Below are 23988 nucleotides of genomic sequence, written 5' to 3'. Positions count from 1 at the left end.
CATTAAGCTACAAATTCTTATTGGTTCACATTTTGTAGCTATAGTATTTTCCTTATTTAAAGGCCAATAAAAAATTTATAGATTTAAAATCTAAAACAAAATATACAAGCCTTAAAAAATTATTGCAATAAAAAAAAATTACCAATAGTAAAGTTAAAAATAATTAAGCCTAATTAACCAATTTTACTAAAAAAAACAACCAGCCCTTTAAAAAGTTTTTTTTTTTTTTTTTAAATTGTGTCTTTAGACTCTTTACCTAGCAGAAGAGAAGACGCACGCATTAAATTTTTTTTTTTTTTAAAAATCAATAGCTAAGAAGCAGCAAAGCCAATGGTTAGAGCTGCCCCTCATAGCTTCAAGTCCTAGCTCCATCCTTAGATGTGACATTAATTTTTTTAGTTTATTTTATATTTTCTAACATTACTATTGTGGGGCCTAAATAATCTGGTGACCCCGGCCCAACTTGTGTTCGGCCCAAGGCCGATGCCGAGGAGGAAGTAGAGCCCGAGGAAGGAGTGTGAAGACCTGAACGGCTAGGAATCCTGCCGAAAACGATCCTGCCCTCGGCAAACCGAGACTGACACGACAGCCATAGCAACATGGCTGGGGAACACATTCAGGATAGGCTGTCACCTCCACACTAAATGCACCCACCTAACTCCACAGTCGCCTTAATGAAGATGCGACCTCTGGCCAGGGCTGCCTTGGTTGTTGCGACTCACAGGAGTCTGGTAAAGTGGCTGATGGGACAAGCAGTTAGAGGAAAGGGGCGTGGATGATCAACAAGTGGAGGAAAGAGGTTGTGAAAGAAATGACTATATATAGGAAGAAGAAAGAGATCAGAAAGGGGAATTTTTTCCCCAGAGGAGCCCCCAAGAGCCAGGCCACTACCAAGCTCCTCGGACCGGTGCCGATGACAAATTTAGGAGGAAAGCCTTGGCCGACTGGCCTTCAACGAATGCTTCACTGGACGTTGCCCGCTTGTTAGGGCCTAGTTCTTCAAAAGGCTTGGACTAACATCTAGGGACCTTGTCTCGGAGGGGCTACTTCAGAGGACCCTTCCACGGTAGGAGAAATCGGAGGGACGGTGAGTGTGGCTGGGGAGTCAGCAGGAGGCCTCACCATATCTTGGGGCACTTCTTGACCCTCGGTTCTAGCCCCCTCCAACGCTCTATGGGGCTCAGCCTCCTCAAAAGGTCTGTCAGTTGAAGATGTGTCCTCAGCGATTTTGGTCTAACTTTCACTTGCCGCTGGTAATGCAGACCCCTCCTCGGAAGTAATAGGGACAACCTCGCGAATTGCGGAGAGGTAATATACTCTCTCTGCCCTCCTAAGGTCAGACGAAGCATCAACCCCTACTTGGTTGAGGGCTTCATGCCAGGTCTCAGAACAGAAGTGCTTGCACACTGCAGGAACTTGAGCTTTAAGGGCGGCTTCAGTCTTAGCCACCCCCTCGACAAAGGCCTCCTCTTCCGCCTGTTCTAAGGAGCACTCAGCGCCTATTCTCGCAAACATCGCCTCGTCTTTAGCCCTCACAGCCTCGTCCCTGGCATACTCGGCAATACCCTTCGCGTTGACTGCCTCGGCCAACTTTTTCTTCAGGTTGGCGATGTCCTCTTTGGCAGTTCGTAGGTGGCCCTCGACATCCTGCAAGCGCTTTGTCTGATCCTTGGCCTGCTTCGTAGCCGCGGCTAGGTCAGAGGCCGCATTATCTCTAGCCTTTGTCATCTCCTCCAGATTTTCGATCGCCTTTTTTAGATCTGCCTCAAATCTCTTAAGGGTATTTGCAGCTTTCAAGAATTTGTCACGCTCCTGCACTAAAGCGTTACTCTGGCCGTCAACCTCCTCATCCAGCCTGAAAATGGCCTGGACAGCCTGCCAACAAAAACAAGTACGCCGTACAAAGAAGGGAAGGTGCTAAGCACTAAAATTCAAATAGAATAAACAAGTACCAGGGGTCCCACCATGCCTAGATATCTCTTAAGGTTAAGGGCAACCTCTGGCCCACTCATGCTCCCAAGCTCGGCCATGTCAGCGGGAAGGAGAAGAGACTTCTCCAGGGCGTCGGCTACGCGAGCCCCCTCACCTCCTCGGGATTCCCGAATCATTGCATCATCCATCAAAGGTTGACCATGGAGCATGGCAGTGGGCAGCTAGGCCTGGGCCTCGAATTGCTGGACGATCTCTTTTCCTTTACGTTGACCACCGAGCCTCAGTTGTTTGGAAGGCCGGTGGATTCCATCTTCCTCTGGCGAAGAATGGGATTTGCCCCCATCCATTGGGCCCTTGCCTCTAGGAGATCTCTTCCTTTTTGGGTTGGAGGGTTCGGACTGAGGGTCTGAGATTGGAGGGATAGAGGACGAACTGGTGCGCACAGGCAAAGGCTGGGGCAGAGGTGATGAGGCTTGGGCTGTGACTCTCTTGGCACACCCTTCTCAGAGTTGCCCTCAAGCAGGTCAAGAAGGCTGGTTTGGGGCTATCTCTTTAAACCCATCTCAGCCTGAGTACCAACCCTTGGGGACTGAAGATCGGCTTCGGACAAATGGGAGTCCCCCAAATCACTAGAGGGATCCTCGGACTGATTAGCTAGGTTAAACACACTAAACTCGTCCTCAGACGAGTTCGGTTCGACCACCTCCCCTGCCTTCTCAGGGCTCCCTTCCTCGGTCTCTGTTGCTTGATGGGATGAGGAAGAACCTGCCAACGGAATGCCTTCCGGAATAGAAGATCCTTCGAAAAATGCAAAACCGTCCTCTACCACAGTGATTTGCCTAAGCCGAGGATCATGAGCCCTAATAACGTGCTTTGGGATTGGGAATGACTTCTAGGCTGGGTCGCATCCGAGGATCTGGTGGGCGGCTCTGACCTAGTTATCGGCCTCGTTCGGAAAAAGTTCCGCCCTAAGAACGGCTTCCAAATCCTCCTTGTTGACCAGGTGAAAAGACCCCGACGTTGACGTAGGTCACTGATTGGGCAAGTCGTGACTAAGGCCCGAGGACATCAAAATCCTCCTCCTCATCCGAGGAGCCAGATAGCAGCATTTTAAGGGGCTATTGTGGGGCTTAAATAATCTGGTGACCCCGGCCCAACTTGTATTCGGCCCAGGGCCGATGCCGAGGAGGAAGTAGAGCCCGAGGAAGGAGTATGAAGACCTGAACGGCCAGGAATCCTGCCAAGAACGATCTTGTCCTCGGCAAACCGAGACCGACACGACAGCCATAGCAGCATGGCTGGGGAACACGTTCAGGATAGGCTGTCACCTCCACACTAAATGCATCCACCTAACTCCACAGCCGCCTTAATGAAGATGCGACCTCTGGCCAGGGCTGCCTTAGTTGCTGCGACTCACAGGAGTCTGGTAAAGTGGCTGATGGGACAGGCAGTCAGAAGAGAGGGGCGTGGATGATCAACAAGTGGAGGAAAGAGGTTGTGAGAGAAAGGACTATATATAGGAAGAAGAAAGAGATCAGAAAGGGGGATTTTTCCCCCGGAGGAGCCCCCAAGAGCCAGGCCACTACCAAGCTCCTCAGACCGGTGCCGAGGACAGATTTAGGAGGAAAGTCTTGGCCGACTGGCCTTCAACGATGCTTTACTGGACGTTGCCCGCTTGTTAGGGCCTAGTTCTTCAACCCACTCTCTACAAATTCATTGCAGGGTTAGCTAGGCTTGGGTCCACTCTCTGAACATCATAGAAATGCTCAAACCCGGTCCCTACAACTATAATCTAAAATTACAAAATGTAAAATAAACAATAAATAACACAACTTTTGTATGTGAGTGATGGAGAAAAAGTAATGGATTCATGTCTTTATTATTAACAACTTGCCACGTGGCAAAAATTGTTTTATTTTTTGTGGTTGTAACATTTTTCTTTAGGTTTTAAGAGCTTCAGATATATTATACCCAAGGTCAACGAGATTAACACCCAAATACCTAGTACCTAGTAGGATTAGTGGTGAAGTTAGGAATTTTTGCCAAGCTAAATACAATAAGGTTCTTAATTAAAAAAAAAAAAAAAAAAAAAAACTATAACTCAACAATGTTGTGCTCTATGTTCTTTCATGATGCTAAAATTGATTTTGAACTTAATTTTTTAAACTCTTTCTGATATACATGGTAAAGCCATCACTAAAAAATTCATTGTTTAATCCTGACTTCTATATTGAGTAGTAACATTTGAATCTTAAACAAATTTTCTCTTAAAATATACAACAATTGTGAATGATTTTCTGATAGATTACTCACACTTTAAAAACTTAAATTTAAAATTTATAATCTAGTTATATTTTCTTTAAAGAAAATGTAAACAATAAAAAGTGAATAAACGGTGTAAAATGTACTGTAAAAAAAACAAAAACAATCTATAAAAATACCTCCCTGAAATAATTATATATACATGCCACATTAAGTATAATTATACAAGCAAATCACTATTGTCAAAACTTCCAATTAAAAAAAAAAAAAAAAAAAACCTATTGTCAAAACTGTATATATAAAAAACTCATTTTTTACTAATTTAATATATTTATTTATATTTTAAATAATTATAAAATTAATTATGACGTCATCATGGTTCGATCTTGGTCTGACTTTAAAAACGTTGAATCTTCTATTTTACGGTTCATTAAAAGGTCCGAGTTTCAAAACCATGCTAAACAGAGATGGATGAGAGAGAGAACTAAAAAATTGGCGCAAGAGAGAGTCAGACATAAAGCAGAGAGAGTGAGCACAAAAGTTCGAGGGAAATATTTCAGCAAAAGATAAACAAAAAAATGCAAGGGAAAGATGAGTTGAGTGAGATTCCTATGAGAAAGAGAGAATCCAGTTTGAAGCTTCTAATTGGCGTCAAATCATTTGAATTTCAATGTGAGGCGTTCACAATTTAGCTAGAAATCCAATTGTGTTCACTGAAACCTACATTTTTATCATAGTTTGTTAAAAAAAAATTATTTAATACATTATCAAAAATTAGACCAATCATTTTCTTTAAAAAAAAACACCAATCACATTGATTTTTGTAGTAAAGTTAATAATAATCTAACATTCATATTGGACTATGAAGTAAAGAGTATGATAATCCCAGATTCTCAGTGGCGAAGCTAAGGGGCCATGGCCCCCTTGAGTTTTTAAATTTTCCAGTAACAGGTAAAAAAAAATTTATAAATAATCTAAAAAGTTACTTATCTGGCCCCCCCAAGACTTTGAGGAGAAAAAATTATAGAAGTAATACTAGACTAATTCCTCTCTAAAATTATTTTGGCGGTCTTTCTAAAATTTTAAATTGCCAAGAACCCTTAAAAATAGCAATTAACCATTATTTAGCCTATAATCTTTCAAAATTCAATTAGAGAAACAACTTTACCAAATTCCATGTCACCAAAAAAAAAAGAACCCAAATCTGTTTAGATCTCATGTTCAATGTAAATCAAGACCTTCTCATTCAAATAAAAAAGGAAAAAAAAAATTAAACATTCTCAGTATTTCACTCAAAAAAATATCCTCCTTACACCTATGACAGCATGTTGAAACTGTGCAAAATTGATCTAGTCTAGTTGTGTGACTCGATTCTTTGTCGTTGTGTTGCTCACACCAGCCCCGATTTAGTGCAAATCCGCCCCTGGCCCTAGTCGTCTGTTCAAGTCTTCAGCCTATTTGTATATCTCTCTTTCCATGTGATANAAGCAGAGAGAGTGAGCACAAAAGTTCGAGAGAAATATTTCAGCAAAAGATAAACAAAAAAATGCAAGGGAAAGATGAGTTGAGTGAGATTCCTATGAGAAAGAGAGAATCCAGTTTGAAGCTTCTAATTGGCGTCAAATCATTTGAATTTCAATGTGAGGCGTTCACAATTTAGCTAGAAATCCAATTGTGTTCACTGAAACCTACATTTTTATCATAGTTTGTTAAAAAAAAAATTATTTAATACATTATCAAAAATTAGACCAATCATTTTCTTTAAAAAAAAACACCAATCACATTGATTTTTGTAGTAAAGTTAATAATAATCTAACATTCATATTGGACTATGAAGTAAAGAGTATGATAATCCCAGATTCTCAGTGGCGAAGCTAAGGGGCCATGGCCCCCTTGAGTTTTTAAATTTTCCAGTAACAGGTAAAAAAAAATTTATAAATAATCTAAAAAGTTACTTATCTGGCCCCCCCAAGACTTTGAGGAGAAAAAATTATAGAAGTAATACTAGACTAATTCCTCTCTAAAATTATTTTGGCGGTCTTTCTAAAATTTTAAATTGCCAAGAACCCTTAAAAATAGCAATTAACCATTATTTAGCCTATAATCTTTCAAAATTCAATTAGAGAAACAACACCAAATTCCATGTCACCAAAAAAAAAAGAACCCAAATCTGTTTAGATCTCATGTTCAATGTAAATCAAGACCTTCTCATTCAAATAAAAAAGGAAAAAAAAAATTAAACATTCTCAGTATTTCACTCAAAAAAATATCCTCCTTACACCTATGACAGCATGTTGAAACTGTGCAAAATTGATCTAGTCTAGTTGTGTGACTCGATTCTTTGTCGTTGTGTTGCTCACACCAGCCCCGATTTAGTGCAAATCCGCCCCTGGCCCTAGTCGTCTGTTCAAGTCTTCAGCCTATTTGTATATCTCTCTTTCCATGTGAATGTGCAGTGAGTATTGACTACTGAGAATGCATTTGATTTTAGTTGATAGGTGAATGGATCTAAGTTCCGGTTATTAGCTAGTTGGCTTACGGTTGGCTTAGAAATAATTTTGATGAGACCATTCGGATGACATTGCAAAAGTGCCTACTTCTACTTTTGTTTTTTTGTTTTTTTATACTCAACTTCTAGTCTACTATACAGTTAACTTCCTATATTTTATTTTATATTAAGTTATTCTATAAAAAAAAAACTAAAATAGTCCAAGTAAATATAGAGTTCTATCTTTCAAATGTATTTTCTTATATCATAACTTTCGTAAGATAAATAAAAAATAAGAAATCCTAAGCAAATATAATAAATAAAACATATAACAATATCATAATTGATCTACTAATTATCAAAAAGAAAATTATTAATTTACATTGTAATATTTACATTAAAAACTAAATAAACGTGTATAATATTATATATTTTTTTATGTAAATATATTCAATAGTGTAGACTTTATATAAATGTGCAATCAATTGATTACAATATCAAAAAATAATTATTTAGCAAAAGAAACATAGTGAATTTATCAAAATTACTGTTAAAGTAAACAAATAATAAACCACGGGTATCAAATTTAAATCTGACATAAAATATTACTAAAATATTAAAAAGGTGAGTTGTGAAGTCAAAAGCTGCCGTGGTACACAAATATCAACAAAACTAATAATTAAATATAACAAATATTGGTGAAATTCTGAATTTATGTGGTCTTGATAGAGTGTGGTACACAAAGTGGCAGGCCTCATTTCCTAACTTAGAAAGTGGAAACTACTTTTACAAAAGAGATAGAGAGCTAGAAAGTCTTCAACAAGCAAATGACATAATGAGATGAGAGTTCTCAGCAAAGAAACAAGAACAGTGAGATACATTGTTCACTGGTCGTCGACTGGAGGCTGCAGAAGACAGGGATTGAAGCTGTGACTGGCGTCGGACGACTTGTGGAGGCAAACATTTGAGTTATTACAATGTGGACACTGCGGCTGTGTAAGAGAAAATTTTATTTTTTATTTTTTATTCCTATTTGGAGGGATGTTGTAAAAGGAGATTTTTTTTAAAAGAAAGATTATTGATTCATTGAAGATTAAGTAATTCTTATACTGCTATTTCTTTTTGGTTCTGTGTATCAATTGATTCTTCTTTTGCCTTCTCGGATTTTCTTAACAATGGCGAGGTGTGGAAACTTTTTTTTTTTTTTGCTTTTTTAAGCTCTGATCTGAACCGTAAGAACCGTCTACGGTTTTTAAAACCGTGCAGTTCGACCGCTGTTCACACGGTTAGCTGACTTGTTTACTTATGCTGGTTTTGGGAGGTAAAAGAACCGTTTTGTGAACGGTTCACGGTGAACCGAGTCAGACTGTACGGTCCGGTTCGAATTTTAAAACCATGAGTTTAGCTTGCTTTTCTCAGTTTATTCATTTATTTGTATAAGTCTACTCTCTCACTCGCACATCTGATGTTAATGGGTTCTAAGTTTTGATCTTTAATTTTATTCTTACTTTTTAATCGCCCCCCATCTCTGGTCCGCCCCTGCTTTGCCTTTCTCCACATTTTTTTTTCCCAACCCTCAAGGCCTCTACAGCTCTAAAGTCTCGTTTTTAGTTGTAAAACATAAGTGCGTGTAACACCATATATACAAGAACTTTTACCTTTCAAGTTTAACCTTTTAACTTTTTGTTTTATATATTTTAATTGTTATAAGTTTTTCGTTTTTCTTCTAAAAAAAAGTATTCATTTTGTTTTAAATTATCACATTAATAAATGGTATGTCCTGTTAGTTACGTTGGTATTTGATGTATGTAAAATGATTACTGAAATTTTGACTTTAAAATTCATTTTATGAGTGCAATTTTACTTCTTTGCTATTTATTATTGTTTTTATATTAATTTGAGGTAAGTTCTTTTAAAAAATAATTGTAATGTCGTTGTGTCGTGTGTCATGCTTATCTTTGGGAAACAAGGATACCGTTGAGATAAGAAGAAACTCATAACAATGGATGCTGGAATGTTCAAAGCTGCAATTGATGGGAATGAGGATGTGAATCTAAATCTTACGCAACTGACAGAGGGAGGGAACTCTGTTCTCCACGTAGCAGCAATATCTGGAAAGGTGCAAATCGCGCGAAGGATCCTCGCGATAGATTCACAACCATCACTTTTGTATAAGAAAAATAAGAAAGGCGACACTGCACTACATATTGCAGCGAGGTTAGGGCATTTTAACATGACAAAACATCTAATAACTTGTGCAAATGACCGAGAAGTTGAAGCGAAAATGGAGCTACTAAGGATGGAAAATCTGGAGAAGAATACAGCACTGCATGAGGCTATAAAAAATGATTATTATGACATTATGCAGTTACTAATTAAGGAAGACCCGGGTTTGACTTCTCTTACAAATAATGCTGGGGAATCTCCTCTCTTCCTGGCAGTGGATAGAGGATTTTACAAAATTGCTATTCATATCCTAGAAGCTGTTCCAAAATGCTCCAATGTGGGAAGGAAAAGCATGAATGTCTTGCATGCGGCTGTCATCCGTACACAAAGAAGTAAGTACTTCAACTCTCGCTCTGTATTTTTTTTTATTATAAAAAAATATGTACAATATTGTATACATTTGCATGAAGTAAGTACTTCAACTGTCGTGTTTCTTACTGTATCTTTTTTTTTTTTTTTTAAAACATGCTCCTCTGACTTACTGTCCTTCGTCCGAAGATTCTCTCTGGTATCACTCTTATTCTTCTCTATGTTGATGATATGATTATTACTAGCGATGATTCTGCAGGTATCCGCTCTCTTCAGCACTTCCTTAGTCAACATTTTGAGATGAAAGATTTGGACACTCTCAGCTATTTTCTTGGGCTTGAGGTTACCTCATCCTCTGATGATACTATCTTTCCCAAGCTAAATATGCTTCTGATTTTCTCTCCAAAGCCGATATCACTAAACAAGACTGTTTCCACTCTTTTGGAATACAATGCAAAGCTCACACCTTGGATGGTGAATCTATATCTGATGCTACTCGCTATCGTCAGTTGATTGGTAGTCTGATCTATCTCACTGTTACTCGTCCAGATATTTTCACATGCGTGGGTATGGTTGGTAAATTCATGGATGCCCCTCGTTCTGTCCACTATCCTGCTGTTCTTCGGATTCTCCGATATTCAAGGGTACACTTTATCATGGTCTACACTACCTCTCGGTCTTCTCTTGAGTTTCATGCTTATTTAATAGGACTGGGCAAGGTGATCCGACTGATCGATGCTCTATCACAGGTTTCTATTTCCTGTTGGGTACTTCTCTTGTCTCATGGCGTAGCAAAAGCAGGATGTTGTTTCCCGTTCCAGTACTGAGGCTGAGTATCGTGCCCTTGCCAACACCACTGCGAGCTTGTCTGGCTTCGCTGGCTCTTGGCTAACATGGATGCTCACAGCCCACTGCTACTCCTCTTTATTGTGACAATCGTAGTCTATCTACATTGCTCATAATGATGTCTTCCACGAACGCACCAAGCACATTGAGATGACTGCCACATCACTCGCCAGCATCTCAAGAAAGGCAATCTCAAGTTGTTCTCCATCTCATCTGCTGACCAGCCTGTGATATCTTCACTAAGTCTCACCCGCCTGGTCGTCTTCGAGATCTTATATCCAAACTCCAGTTGGCTTCCTTCTTGCCACCTCGAGTTTGAGGGGGATGTTAGTGTATAGATTAGGCTAGATTAGTCCATTGAGCTTAGCCTAGTATATTACTTGTACTACACTTATATTACTTGTACTGCACACATACCTAGCTTATATAAAACTCTCTTTTGTACATTGTTTTATACATATCAATATATAGACTATTCAGTCATTCTCTTTTCACTTTACATTCTTAACATGATATCAGAGTCATCTTTTTCACTTTAATATTCTTAACAATATTTATAGTTTATACAATCCTCATGGGCAAGTCTATTACATCCATAATTTGGACGACTGTCATTTTATAAAAATGATATTTAATATTTTACATCTAAAAAAATAAATAAAAATTGAAGATAATTTTAATATTTATACAAAATATTAATATTAAGGGTAGATGTGAAAAGAATTACAGAGTTGATTATATTTTCTATAATATTGTCTTCTTGCAAAGGATTTGTGAGGAAATTAAATAATAATAAATAAATAAAGTTAAGGTTAGTGGCTTCTATACGAAGAGCTCCTCTATATATAGTATGGTTGGAAGTTTTGTGAGATAGGATTGTTGAGCATATAGGGAAGGTCAATTTAAATTGAATTATACTTCACTTAGCCTCTTGGAAGCCTTTATTTACAGAGGCAAATCTTTCACATTTGGTTCGGGTCAATTCAGAAGTTTTGTTAGAGGGGAAGGGATTGTGATCGGATATGGTTGGAAGTTTGTTAGGAGGATTGTTGAGCATATTTATTGCTGCTACATAGGTTGTCTGTTTTACAGATATAATTAGGGTAATTCTTTCCCTAAATGAAGCATAATCCCTTTTCTTTTTCTTTTTTTAAAAGAGAAATAAGGAAAATTATTAGCATATAAAATTTATATTGTAGATTAAGTAAATGTGTACAATGTTGTACACTTTTATGCAAATATATACAATATTGTACATTTGTTTTAAAAAAAAAAAAAGATACAGTGAGAAACACGACAGTTGAAGTACTTACTTCAGGCAAATGTATACAATATTGTACATATTTTTTATAATAAAAAAAAAAAAAATACAGAGCGAGAGTTGAAGTACTTACTTCTTTGTGTACGGATGACAGCCGCATGCAAGACATTCATGCTTTTCCTTCCCACATTGGAGCATTTTGGAACAGCTTCTAGGATATGAATAGCAATTTTGTAAAATCCTCTATCCACTGCCAGGAAGAGAGGAGATTCCCCAGCATTATTTGTAAGAGAAGTCAAACCCGGGTCTTCCTTAATTAGTAACTGCATAATGTCATAATAATCATTTTTTATAGCCTCATGCAGTGCTGTATTCTTCTCCAGATTTTCCATCCTTNCTTGTCTTGCTCAGTTTTTCGCGTAGATTCCGATTTTGGGCTCCGTTTCTGCATTTGAGGTCTCTAAATCTCATTTTTTGGTCATTTTCTTCATTATGGCTCAACAAAATGAACGAGACATCATACGTCCTATCACCATTATGTTGGATGGTCCTACTAGCTATTATGCATGGTCTCAGAATATGACTATCTTTCTCAAGGGTCATAAACTGTGGAGATATGTGACTGGTTCAATTCCTAAGCCAGTACCAAACCCTAAGTCCAAATCCACAGCTGCTGAAGAATCTTCCACAACTACAACAGATGATTATGAAGACCGCCTAGAGAAATGGGAGTATTTAGAGTAAGATCTTGTCTTGGTTTATCAATACCTCTATTCCCTCCATTCATAATCTTCTCCCTCGTCTTGAGACTACTGAGGCTGCTTGGAAATTTTTGGCCGATCGCTATAATTGTACTAATGATTCAAGCTTGGAGTTCCACATTGAATCAAAACTTTATCAAATGCACCAAGAGACAGGTCAGTCCATTTCTGATTTTTATTCTCAGACTTCTACTATGTGGGAACAACTCTCTGCTGCAAATCCTCCACTAGTGTGTTCTAAGAACATTGAGCTCTTTGTCAAATATTGGGATCGCCGTAAATTTATGCACTTCATGATGGGTTTGCGTGAGGATTTTGAGCCTACTAGGGCTTCCCTGCTTAGCCGGTCTCCTACTCCTTCTCTTGATGCTGCAGTCAAGGAGCTCATCTCTGAGGAAAACCATTGGCCTGCTTATCACATTTCATTATCTGATCATGTATTGGCTACACCATCTCCATAGCCTCTCATTGCTGCATTCACTGCTCCTCCATGAATAAACTCTGGGTGTTCTACCTCTCAGTCTTCCAAAGGTACTCGCTGCGAGTTTTGCCGTGCTAAAGGCCATGACATCTCAGTTTGTCGCAAACTACAAAAATTTATGCAAGAGCAGAATAAAACTTCTCTTCCTCGGGCAGCTGTTGTATGTCCTTCCGATCCATCAGTTCCTACAGGTCCATCTTTGGCTTCCTCACTTACTATGGCTGATATTGAGGCAATTGTTCAACAGGTTTATCCCGTACTTCCACTGCCCTTTCTGTCACCTCAGGTAAACAACTTTGGTTTTTTGATACTGCATGTTGTAACCATATGACTCCTGATAAATCCCAATTTTCTGATAAGGCACCCTTAGAACATCTAGTCACCATTTACACTGCTGATGGAACTCCTATGCCTGTTAGTCATAAAGGAACAATCTCTTTTCCTTGTTTATCCCTTGGTGACACTTTTCATATCCCAAAGTTATCCCTCAATTTGCTTTCTGTTGGTCAACTTTGTGAATTAAGTGTAGATCTTCTATTTACTAATCATGGTGTGGATGTGCAGGATCCCCGAACGGGTCAAGTGCTTGGGACAGGCCATAAGATTGGTCGCATGTTTAAGGTTCATGACTTGAAGATTCCTTCACAAGTTATTTCTGCAGCTGCTACCACTGCCACCTCCTCACCTGATCTATGGCATACTCGTCTTAGTCATCCATTCTTATCTCGTCTTCAGTTGTTAGCTTCTCAAGGTCATTTAGGTTCAGTTCAATTTCAAAAATTTGATTGTACTTCTTGTCATTTTGGCAAACAAACAAAATTACCCTTTGATAATAGTGACTCATTTTCTTCTGCACCTTTTGATCTTATACATTCTGATATTTGGGGTCCTGCACCTGTTCCTACTGAGGGAGGATCTAGATATTTTGTCATATTTGTGGATGATTTTTCTCGATATACTTGGATTTATCTGCTTCATCGTAGGTTTGAACTTGTATCTATTTACCAAACATTTCATAAAATGATTGAAACACAGTTCAATCACACCGTCAAAGTTTTTCGATCAGATAATGCTCAAGAATATAATGATAAATCTTTCCTATCCTTTTTAGACATTCATGGTACACTTACTCAGCGGTCTTGTCCTTACACCTCTCAACAAAATGGTCGTGCAGAACGAAAACATCGTCACATTCTTGATGTTGTCCACACCCTTCTCATTTCTGCCTCTCTTCCTGAGCGCTTTTATAGCTAGTAGGACCATCCAACATAATGGTGATAGGACGTATGATGTCTCGTTCATTTTGTTGAGCCATAATGAAGAAAATGACCAAAAAATGAGATTTAGAGACCTCAAATGCAGAAACGGAGCCCAAAATCGGAATCTACGCGAAAAACTGAGCAAGACAAGTCCTGTTGAAATTTTTTTACTTTGGTCAAAGTCAACGGTTAACGGTCAAAGTCAACGGTGCTAGGGCTGACGTGGCACTGGATGACGTGTGATGCTGACCTGGCGATGACGTGCTAGGGCTGACGTGGCACTTAGAGGAGCTGGCGCGTGAAAGCGCGTGGCGAGTGACGGCGCGTGGCGCGTGGGAGGAGTACGTCAGGCGCGTGGGAGCGCGTGAGGCTTCACGGCGGTGCGTGGGAGCGCGTGAGGCGAGTCTTCGATAGCCAAAAACTTTGGGCGGCGCGTGAGGGCGCGTGATATCTCCTTTGGGGCAGTTTCTGGCTGGGTTTTGATCGGGGAAGTCTGTTCTATTACGTTGTATCTGTGGTTCGACGATTGGATTGATGAATAGACTAGATCCGAGATGTAGTGGTTGGGTGTGACGGCGGTGACTCGCTTCTGACAGTGGCTACCGGTGAAGGCAAGGGCAGCGGAAGAACGCCGGAAAATACCACTAGGTCAGAGTAATGACTCTGATATCATGTTAAGAATGTAAAGTGAAAAGAGAATGACTGAATAGTCTATATATTGATATGTATAAAACAATGTACAAAAGAGAGTTTTATATAAGCTAGGTATGTGTGCAGTACAAGTAATATAAGTGTAGTACAAGTAATATACTAGGCTAAGCTCAATGGACTAATCTAGCCTAATCTATACACTAACAAATATAATAGATAAAAACATGCACTCTCATACTGTCATTTTTCTAATGAGATTTTATTTTAAATTCTTATTTATTTATAGAAATCTAAAAAAAAAGAAAGCGTAATTTCATCCAAAGTTTGGACGCAATGTTATTAAATTAAATTTTATGGAAGATTAGAGTAAACTTAACACTCCCACCCCCAAAAAAAAACACACACACACATACAAACGAGGATCATAAAATTCAACATGAGATAACTGAAATGTAAGAAAATTAATCAGGAATAGAAAATCTTAGCAATTATGTTTTGCATTCTAAAAACTAATTTTTTTTTTTTTTTACTTTATTAAGTTTCAATTGAATTTGAAATTTATAGTGTCTATTTTATGATTATTGATCATTATCATTATGTTAAAAAATTATTGATTTTTGCTTTATGTGGGTAGAATTTGAACTATCTCCCTTATTTGAGGGTAAACTCTCGTTTGGGAGGAGAAAATGAAATGGAATGGAAATGTATGAAAAGAATAATTCTAAAATATTCTTCTATTCCCTTGTTTGGAAGTTTTAATGACGGGAATGGAAAGTTCATTTCTTTGTTTGAGAGTATAAGTGGGAAAAAATGAAATGAGTAGGAGAGAACTCTAATTCCTCCCTATTCCCTTAAAACTTCAAATTTTCATTCCTCTCAAAATTGGGAGGAATTGGAGGGAATTGAATTAGATTTAATGAATTTTTTACCAAAACTCTCAAAATACCCTTATATATTTAGTCATTTATTTTAAAATAGAGCTCTAATAGTAATATTGTCATAAAATAATTCCATCGATCTTCCTCTATGTTCCTCCTAAACAAGGTTAATTACTTAAATTCCATTAATTTACATTAATTTTCATTTCTTTATTTTAAAACATCTAAAGAAGGATACTTAATTCTATTCCATTCATTTTCTTTACTTAAATATATTCTATTTTATTTCTTTCTATTATGAACTCCCAAACAAAGGAGATTTAACCAATTCAGTTAATTGTCTTTAAAATTGGCTAATAAACAATTTATCTTCTCAAAAAAAATTTATAGATTGTTAACCGTGTTTTCACTAACTTTTGCTGCTGTGCATTTATTCCCTCTAGGCAAACGGTTTAAAGCCATAGAGGAAAAGGCTGACTTAGAGGGTGCACTGTTATGTATCTATCGTTTCCTTCGTGCTATTCTCAAGCTCTCTAACTCAGAAAATGAACAAGCTCCAAAACGCGGCATGACAATATTAGGTAAATTTTTGCATCTCCCTTCAAAACAATTTGTTTCATGGTTATTAACTTCTTATTGTAAAGTGCATTCTCTAAGTTTGAATGAAATTTAAATTTTTCAAGTTTTAAAGTTATTCAATTCAGGCATTTTCTTCAGTTTAAGTATGCAATTAACTAATAAAAAAAGATTTTTGGGAAAAGATTTTTGGGAAAAAATTCTTACATAAAAAATTAAATGCAAATATTTGGATTAATGTTATAGATTTTTTTTTATGCGAAAATAATAGTAATGACTCTGATAAATGTTTGTCCCATCAACTTGTATAACTGGGGGCTTTCCTTTGGATGCTTGTCCCATCAAGGTTGTGCTGAAGGTGGTAAAATGTGCTGTAAGCTGTGAGACTATTGTTCAGGAGTCATTCCTTCATTAATGTGGTCATTTGAGTTGGTACAATGCATTAAATGCGGAAGTGATGATTTATCTAGATATTTCTTTTCTTTTTTGCTCACACGTTTCTTCTACCTTCCTCGGTTTCTTGTCTTTTGGTACTATCGACTTGCTTGGTAATTCCCGAAGAATGCTTGCTCCTTGAGCTTCTCGGGAGGTTGGTCTCTTCATCTTTCCTCCTTGGGCTGGGCCCACAGTTTCTATTCCGTACTCGGCCTCACCCCTCCTACAAAAACTTTCAAAAAAATTAAAATAAAATTTAACATTGCCTTTTCTATAACAAGTGTGTACACTATAATTAAATATTAGAGTAATTTGTCTTATTAATTATTATTATTATTAAAGCTTACTTTAGGTACAACTTTATTACCTAGTTTTTAAGAAGTTTAAAATTCTATTCCAATTAAAATTATATTACCAAATTTCAAGAACGTATCTATTTTAATTATCTTAAGCATCTATCCATGATTTTTTAATCTAATATATATGTATTACAATCGTTAATTAATATAGGAGAAACTCTAATAAAGTTTCAAGTAGCTCATTAATTTGTAAGATAGTTTCGATAATATTTGTTAAATATGTTCTTTTCTTTTACATTGAATTTTTAATTAGTTAGTTCAATCGCATATGATAAATGATAAAGGATAGTTTAATTTAGGTAGACTTTTATTATATAAGTTTCAAGAAATTTAAAATTCTAATCAAACTATTTTTTTTTTTAGTTTGATAATACTTCGATTTTGTTAGCTTAGCATAGTTCATAGAAGCTCTAAATTTCTTCACACACTATCATAAAGTAAGAATAAACTATGCTGACAACAATATTCTGCCAAATGACTCAGCTTTTATTAGTACTAAAATGTCACCCCATGCATATACACAGGTGCATTAAAAATAATTACAATTATACGGTTCAAAAAATATATTTTTTTAGAAAATGTTGAAATTATACATGGTAACTTACACCATTTTTAAACCATAGATTTCTAAAATATATAATGGTTTCTCATTATATATCTATATATGATTTAGAATTTAATTGGATTTAGATTCTTCGGTTTTTGCATCCAATAATTTATTTCCCACAAAAAATTTCTTTTTTTTTTTTTCTAACACACGTGACACAAAATTGAACTCTAATTTAAATCTAAATTTAAATTTAATTGGATTTGAACTTTTTGATTTTTACACAAAATAATTCGCTTGACACAAAAATTAAAAATTAAATAGAACACATGACTCACACATGGCTCATAATTGAAATTCAATTTAGATTATAATTTGGTTTTTTCTGAGCTTTAACTATGTATATATAGATTTCTTCACACATATCTATCGACATTACCATTCTTTTGCTACTTGATCTTTTCTTTATCTTTCTGTAGATTTTGTGGGTAAGTTGTTAGAAGCTTGTCCATCTGCAATTGTAGAAGCGGATGACTTTGGCTGGATTCCTCTTCATTATGCTGCACATTTTGGCAATGCAAAATTTGTCAATCTATTTTTGAAAAAGAACATGTCCCTTGTTTACATAAAGGACAAGGCAGGCATGTCTGCTCTTCACATTTCGGCAAAAGAAGGGCATGTTGACGTAACAAGAACACTTATTACAGAATGTCCAGATAGTTGTGAATTGTTGGACAACATAGATAGGACAGCTCTTCATCTTGCTGCAGAAAATGGAAATAGTAAACTGGTGAAGGTCTTCCTACAAACATTGGCTACTGAGGATCTCATAAATCAGCAAGATAAGGAAGGAAACACCCCTTTTCATCTGGCTGCCATAGAAGGGCGTTATGCACTATTAATGATGCTGGCAAAAGACAGGAGAATCGATTGGATGGCTATGAACAAGGCAGGGATGAGTACAGTCGACATTATTCAATCAGATAAACGACTTAAGTCAGGAAAAAAGGTAAGCCCCCTAAATCTTAAATGGTACACTGTACACTGAACACAATTGATGCAAAATTATAGTTTTATCAAGAAAAATTTGTTAGAATTATATGGTTAAATGATTAAATTTACCATTTTCTTTCAATTTTAGTTTTTTGGAGAATTGTTAATTTAACATGGTATTAAAGTATGAGATTCTAGCTTGATCTCTATCACCTCCACTCTCCCATGCATGAGAAAGAGTGTTAGAGTTGGTAATTTAACAAAATTCCTCCCATTTGGAGATGGAAAATGATAAAAATGAATGGAATACAAAGAATTTTTAACAATATCATTTATATTCTTTTGTTTGGAGTTTACTTTATTTTTCTCTCGAAACTCAATTTTTCATTTTCAAAATTGGGAGAAATTAGATGGAATGAAATGAAATTGAAATGTCCATGATACACTTCTATGTTTTACAAATTTTATGTAATACCTCTCTCTTATTATTTGCCTCACTTTACCTAATCATACCTCATAATTTTGTTGATTCTTTAATTTGTGTAACTAAGTCTTGTTGTCTTGCCTTTTCTTTTCTTTTCTTCTTGTTTTTTAAATTTTAAATTTGATAATTGGGGAAGGGTGGATTCTAATCCTAGAATGTCTTCGTTAGAAACACTATCAATCCATAGGGATTAAAAGCAATCACTTTATATTTCTTAGGAACTAAAATCGACCACCTTAAGTATTTTTAGGACCAAAAGCGATCATTTTAAGCTAATTAATGATTAAAAGTGACCACTTTTAAACTTCAAATACAAAAATTGATCTAGGGCTAAGTTTTAACAATGCAAAGTATATTTTGGCCATAAAATTTAGAGTGTTCTTATTAATTTTTATTTTATCCCATATCAGACTCTTTGTAATTTATATGTGTGATTAGGGAGATTAAGATTCTCTAGAGTTTCAGCGGTAATTTCACTGTTTTCTAAATTATTCTCATTCATTTTGAAATGAATGAAAATAAGATTTTAAGAAGAGTCATGCTTAGAAACACAACAAAAGTTCACAACATTATCAAATTAGTATTACAAAAAGTTTTAATTGCACAAATGGTGAGTTCATATGTGAGGTGATAGACTAATTTAGAAATGTTGAAAATTATTGTGAAAATTTCTTGTCACGACCCAAACTTGTACTTCAGAATTTAGAGCATGACCAACATGTTTTTTTTTTTGATAAGTAAAAAGGTGTATATTAGTGTTTTGATAAGTGAAAACACTAATGTTTGTTTAGACCCCTAATTTTAAATTATAGCTTAATTGCTTTTACTCTAACTTATATAAGTGCGGAATAAGAGTAAATGAAGCGCAGTAAACCGAAACACTGCTCTAATGCATAAGCAAGTACAATAAGCAATAAATGTAAAACTTAAAGAGCAGGGAAGAGAGATGCAAATACAAGATAACACTGAGACATGTTATCAAAGAGGAAACTGAAGTATTCGGCGAAAAACCTCTCTGCGGCCCTCCAAGCAGAAATCTATCCATTAGTGAATAAGTTGGAGTACACGAATATCAAAAAGACCCTCCAAGCTTAATCTACCCAATGCACTTGAGCCTTCTAAGTTCCTGTTATCAACGGATTTCTCAGAGTCTTGTCTTCACTAGTTATCTGGATCCCGCAACTTTGCCCGATTGCATTCACCACTCAATGGCTTCTTTCAATGCTTCGCATAGGCAACAAAACTTCCCTCAACACTTAGAATAAGTGAGGTAAGTGTTTGGGTTAGGAATCTCTCAAGGATGTGTAGATGGAAAGGTAGGAGTAAATGGAAACTCTAAAGAGTGGTCTCGTTGCTTGGGTTTCACTGAGTGTTCTTCTCTCTCTGAGTTTATGCCTTCTCTCAGCTTAGTTTCCTAACTTCTCTCTTGCTATTGTGTTGTGTTGTGTAGTGCTGTGCTGTGCTGTGTAGTGTTGTGCTATGTTGTTGTTTTGTTGCTGTTGTGTTGTTGATCATCATCATGAACTTCTTTGTACTTCTCTTTCCCCCCCTCCCCCCCTTTAATAAAAGTTTTTTGTTTATCTATAAAAAAAAATAAAAAAAAAAAAAGAAGAAATGATGTAGAATATTGTGGGTAAACAATCTTTAACTCTCAAGTGTTTGGTTAGGGTTTTCTCTCTCAAAAGTTTTTTGTGAATACTCCTTCTGCTTCTTACATTTCGTGGGTAATGAGGGTTTATATAGTGTTGGTAAAGAATAAGAAAAGACACTCAAAAATAATCAGGTAGAGGTGGGTAATGAAGGTTTATATAGTGTTGGTAAAGAATGAGAAAAGACACTAAAAAATAATCAGGTAGAGAGTTTCGTGGGTAATGAAGGGTTTATATAGTGTTGGTAAATAATGAGAAAAGGCACATTAAAAAATAATCAGGCAGAGAGTTTCATGGGTCACTTGCAACTTGGCCTGAGTCGCGAATGACTCATGAAATTTAGCCCGTCAAAGACTCTTTAAATTCCAGCATGTGCTTCTCACGTGGCCTGTTTCGTGGGTCAGCAGTCGCGAGCCAGTCACTTGCAAGTCGCAAAATCCATATCTTCACAAATTCTTCACCAAACTCTCACACACAGCCCCTACATTAAATACCACAAAAATATAGGGAAATAATTGAACAATATTACAATCAAATTTGACGAATTAAAGCTAACATAAAATATAGTTGTAAATCACAACTTTACACTATGAAAAGGTTAATTATTTCCCTCCCTCTTACTTAATTTTAAAAACATCCGAATAAGGTGGAGGATAATCACTTCCCTCTACTCTCCTTTCCATCCAAACTTCCAAACATAGCATAAGTCACAGAGAGGATGTTGAAGACACAAGGAAGGAGATCGGCACGAGATTTCATGGGCCGCGAAGTCGATAGTGTGATACTTTGTGGGCGGCGAGTTGATTGACGTGGGATTTTGTGGACGGTGAAGGATGGCAGCAACTCATCTAGCGATCTACGTAGAGGACGACAATGACTTTCCTCGACCCGGATTCGCTTGGCTTAGATTGGCACTTTGAGGGGTAGATGCCTAATTTCAGGTTTGGAGATTTTTTTTTTTCCTTAATTGCCTTTCCAAATCGGGGGAGATGAAATTTTGTGAGCCCAGGTGAGTACTTTACTTCTCTGTTTTCTATCTTGAACCAAATCGGGAAAACAATATTTTCTCTCCCCTTATGTTTTTCCTCTCCTTTTCAACCCAACCAAACGGACCCTAAGTACTAACTTGTAACTGCCTGCCAAACTTGTCACCAACAGCTTCCTAACTAACTCAGCATATAACTGCCGAGTAACTAACTGAATACAACACATTTAGAACCTGGTTAATTTCACTAAGCACCTGGCAATTTTACTAAATCCAATTACATGACTACATATTCACATCTACACGTGCTGTATAATTAAGGTAAAGAATTGGTGATGCACTAGTGAAATGATGCAAGTTACTGCAAAATGGACATGCAACTTAACAACTTCTGCTATACTAAATGAGTTAAGTGACAGTGTCCTAACAATTTCCCTTCAAACACCTTTGCAGGAAAAATTCATGTCAAAGTTGAATAGAGATGACATTAGATTGAGTTTGGAACGAATCGTTGACAGACATACTATGGAAGTACAGACTTTTGATACAGAAGGACATGGACAATTAATTCAAGAAACAGAGAGAAATGAGCATGCAGAGCAAAATAAGGTGAAAGATACAGCCCTTATTGCTACAAAAAAAAGACTCAAAAGACAAGAAGCTATTCGGAAAATGGTCGACCTCAATTTCGTTGTAGCCACAATCATTGCAAGTGTCACCTACGCAGCGGTCATACAGGTGCCTGGTGGAAACGACGACGACGGTGAAGCTGCTTTAAGAGAAAATAAAGATTTCAAAAAATTTATGTTTTTCAACGCCTGCGCTTTTGTGTTTTCGCTGCTCTCAATGTTATTCCACTTTTGCATTGGCCATGTTAGCCTTAGTAGCAGTATCGGTCTCATATACGCATCGTTATGCTTCACGTTCACTCAGTTTTCTCTTCTCGGCATTACCGGTGCCTTTTTTTTGTCCGTAAGTGCAGTCTTAACCAAAAGCTCAGCGTCTAAGTCGGGCAGTGGTGGAGCACCACCGCCCCTGGAATATCCTAGAATATTCGAGCCCTCTCAATCCAAATATTCCAATGTTTTCACTGAATATTGGATTGGTCTTCTTTTTGTTTTTTTAATCTTTGCGGCTGTCTTTATAAGAATGAACAAAAAATTGGCGGTTTCAATTTTGAAGGAGTCTTAGCTCTAGGTCTAACTTTGACCCATAAGCATTACATGTTCACATATTCATCGTGTAATCGGTGGGTTCAAAGCACCTGAATTTATCTTTGGTCTTACTCCTCTCTCACTGTCATATGCTCGTGTGATTTCATTCCAGCAAGCTTTCTGCACAACCAATGTGGTCTCTTTACCGCAAAAACATGGAGTGCTCCGGCCAGCAGTTTATTATTTTTTTACTTTCTGTATCTTTGACCTGTATCCCGATTTATATAAGAATGTCCACTGCGATTTGCTGTATTGCCCTCTATGTGATTGATTGTTTTGGTTTGTGAACAACTTATCATTTTTCAGGAGATTATATATATATATATATATGGTTGTGATTAAGTTACATTTTTTTTTTATGTAATTGTTATTAAGGTTACACTGCTGATCAATAGCTTTATATACTAAAATTATTAGATGTGTTTTTTGATAAATCTATGTTTAAAGTATGTATAACATGATTTTAATGGCTAATTAATTCTATAAAAGGTAGAAAACGATCATATCTCATTGTCATATTAGTTTGAAAACTTATCCTTCGAAGAAGATGCTATGAAGCATGCGCACGTATCTATATATCTCATTGTACAAAACTTTAGTTCTTTAGAAGTCTAAGTAATGGTGTCTGTCTTATGATTATAACATTAATAAGTTTCTTTGTTATAGGTTGAATTTAATCTCAAATTTTTTTATTTGATAACAAAAGACTTTGTCAATTGACAAAGGTAAAGAGTCAAGTTGATGAGGGTAATTCTCTCAGCCTTGCAAAAATTCCCCTCTATTTGATAGTTTTTTTTATTCCTACAATTTTTTTATGTAATCTTTATTGTTTTGGTTGATATATCTATTTATATATCAAAAATGTCAAACCTCATTTGAAAATATATAAAGAAAATGTTTACTATTATACCAATATTTATTTATGTTCAAAAGTTATACCAGAAGAACAAAGATAAATAAATAAATAAATAAAGCAAAAGTTTTAATTGATGAGAAAAAAGTACACAAAGAGAGTGTTACTGTTTAAAGAGTTTAAATTCTAATTTATTATTTTTCATTAAAATGAGTTATAAGTAATAAAATTTGAAAATATTTATATAATGAATTCAGTAATTTCATATTTTTTTTTCAACTCAATATCTAAAATCTTAGAGGGACAAAAGGTTACCATATATGGTTTAAAATTGTTATGATTTAATTATTTTGTGAGTTTAATTAACGTAAGCTGTACTTTTTTTTTTTTTGTTGACAAAACGTAAGTTGTACTTAAGGTATATTACTAAAAATCATTACATAAAAATTGGGATAAAATATCATTTTTGTCCCTAAACTATCACAAAAGTTCGTTTTTCATCCCTAAACTTTCAAAAGTTCGTTTTTCGTCCCTAAACT

At 36.2% G+C, this 23988-nt stretch overlaps 1 protein-coding gene across 1 annotated transcript; it reads left to right on the top strand.

The window, feature by feature from the left end:
* Positions 1-7422: 7422 nt before the first annotated feature.
* Positions 7423-22938, top strand: LOC111996893 (ankyrin repeat-containing protein At5g02620-like). Its single transcript, XM_065766730.1, has 5 exons — positions 7423-7678; positions 8653-9240; positions 15798-15935; positions 17751-18280; positions 21836-22938. Exons 2-5 carry the CDS (start codon positions 8685-8687, stop codon positions 22571-22573), a joined length of 1962 nt encoding a protein of 653 aa, XP_065622802.1. The 5' UTR covers positions 7423-7678; positions 8653-8684; the 3' UTR covers positions 22574-22938.
* The last annotated feature ends 1050 nt before the right edge of the window (positions 22939-23988 follow it).

This window comes from Quercus suber, unplaced genomic scaffold (assembly GCF_002906115.3).
Source record: "Quercus suber isolate HL8 unplaced genomic scaffold, Cork oak 2.0 scaffold_736, whole genome shotgun sequence".
Taxonomy (NCBI): domain Eukaryota; kingdom Viridiplantae; phylum Streptophyta; class Magnoliopsida; order Fagales; family Fagaceae; genus Quercus; species Quercus suber.
This window is presented reverse-complemented; position numbering and strand designations above follow the sequence as displayed.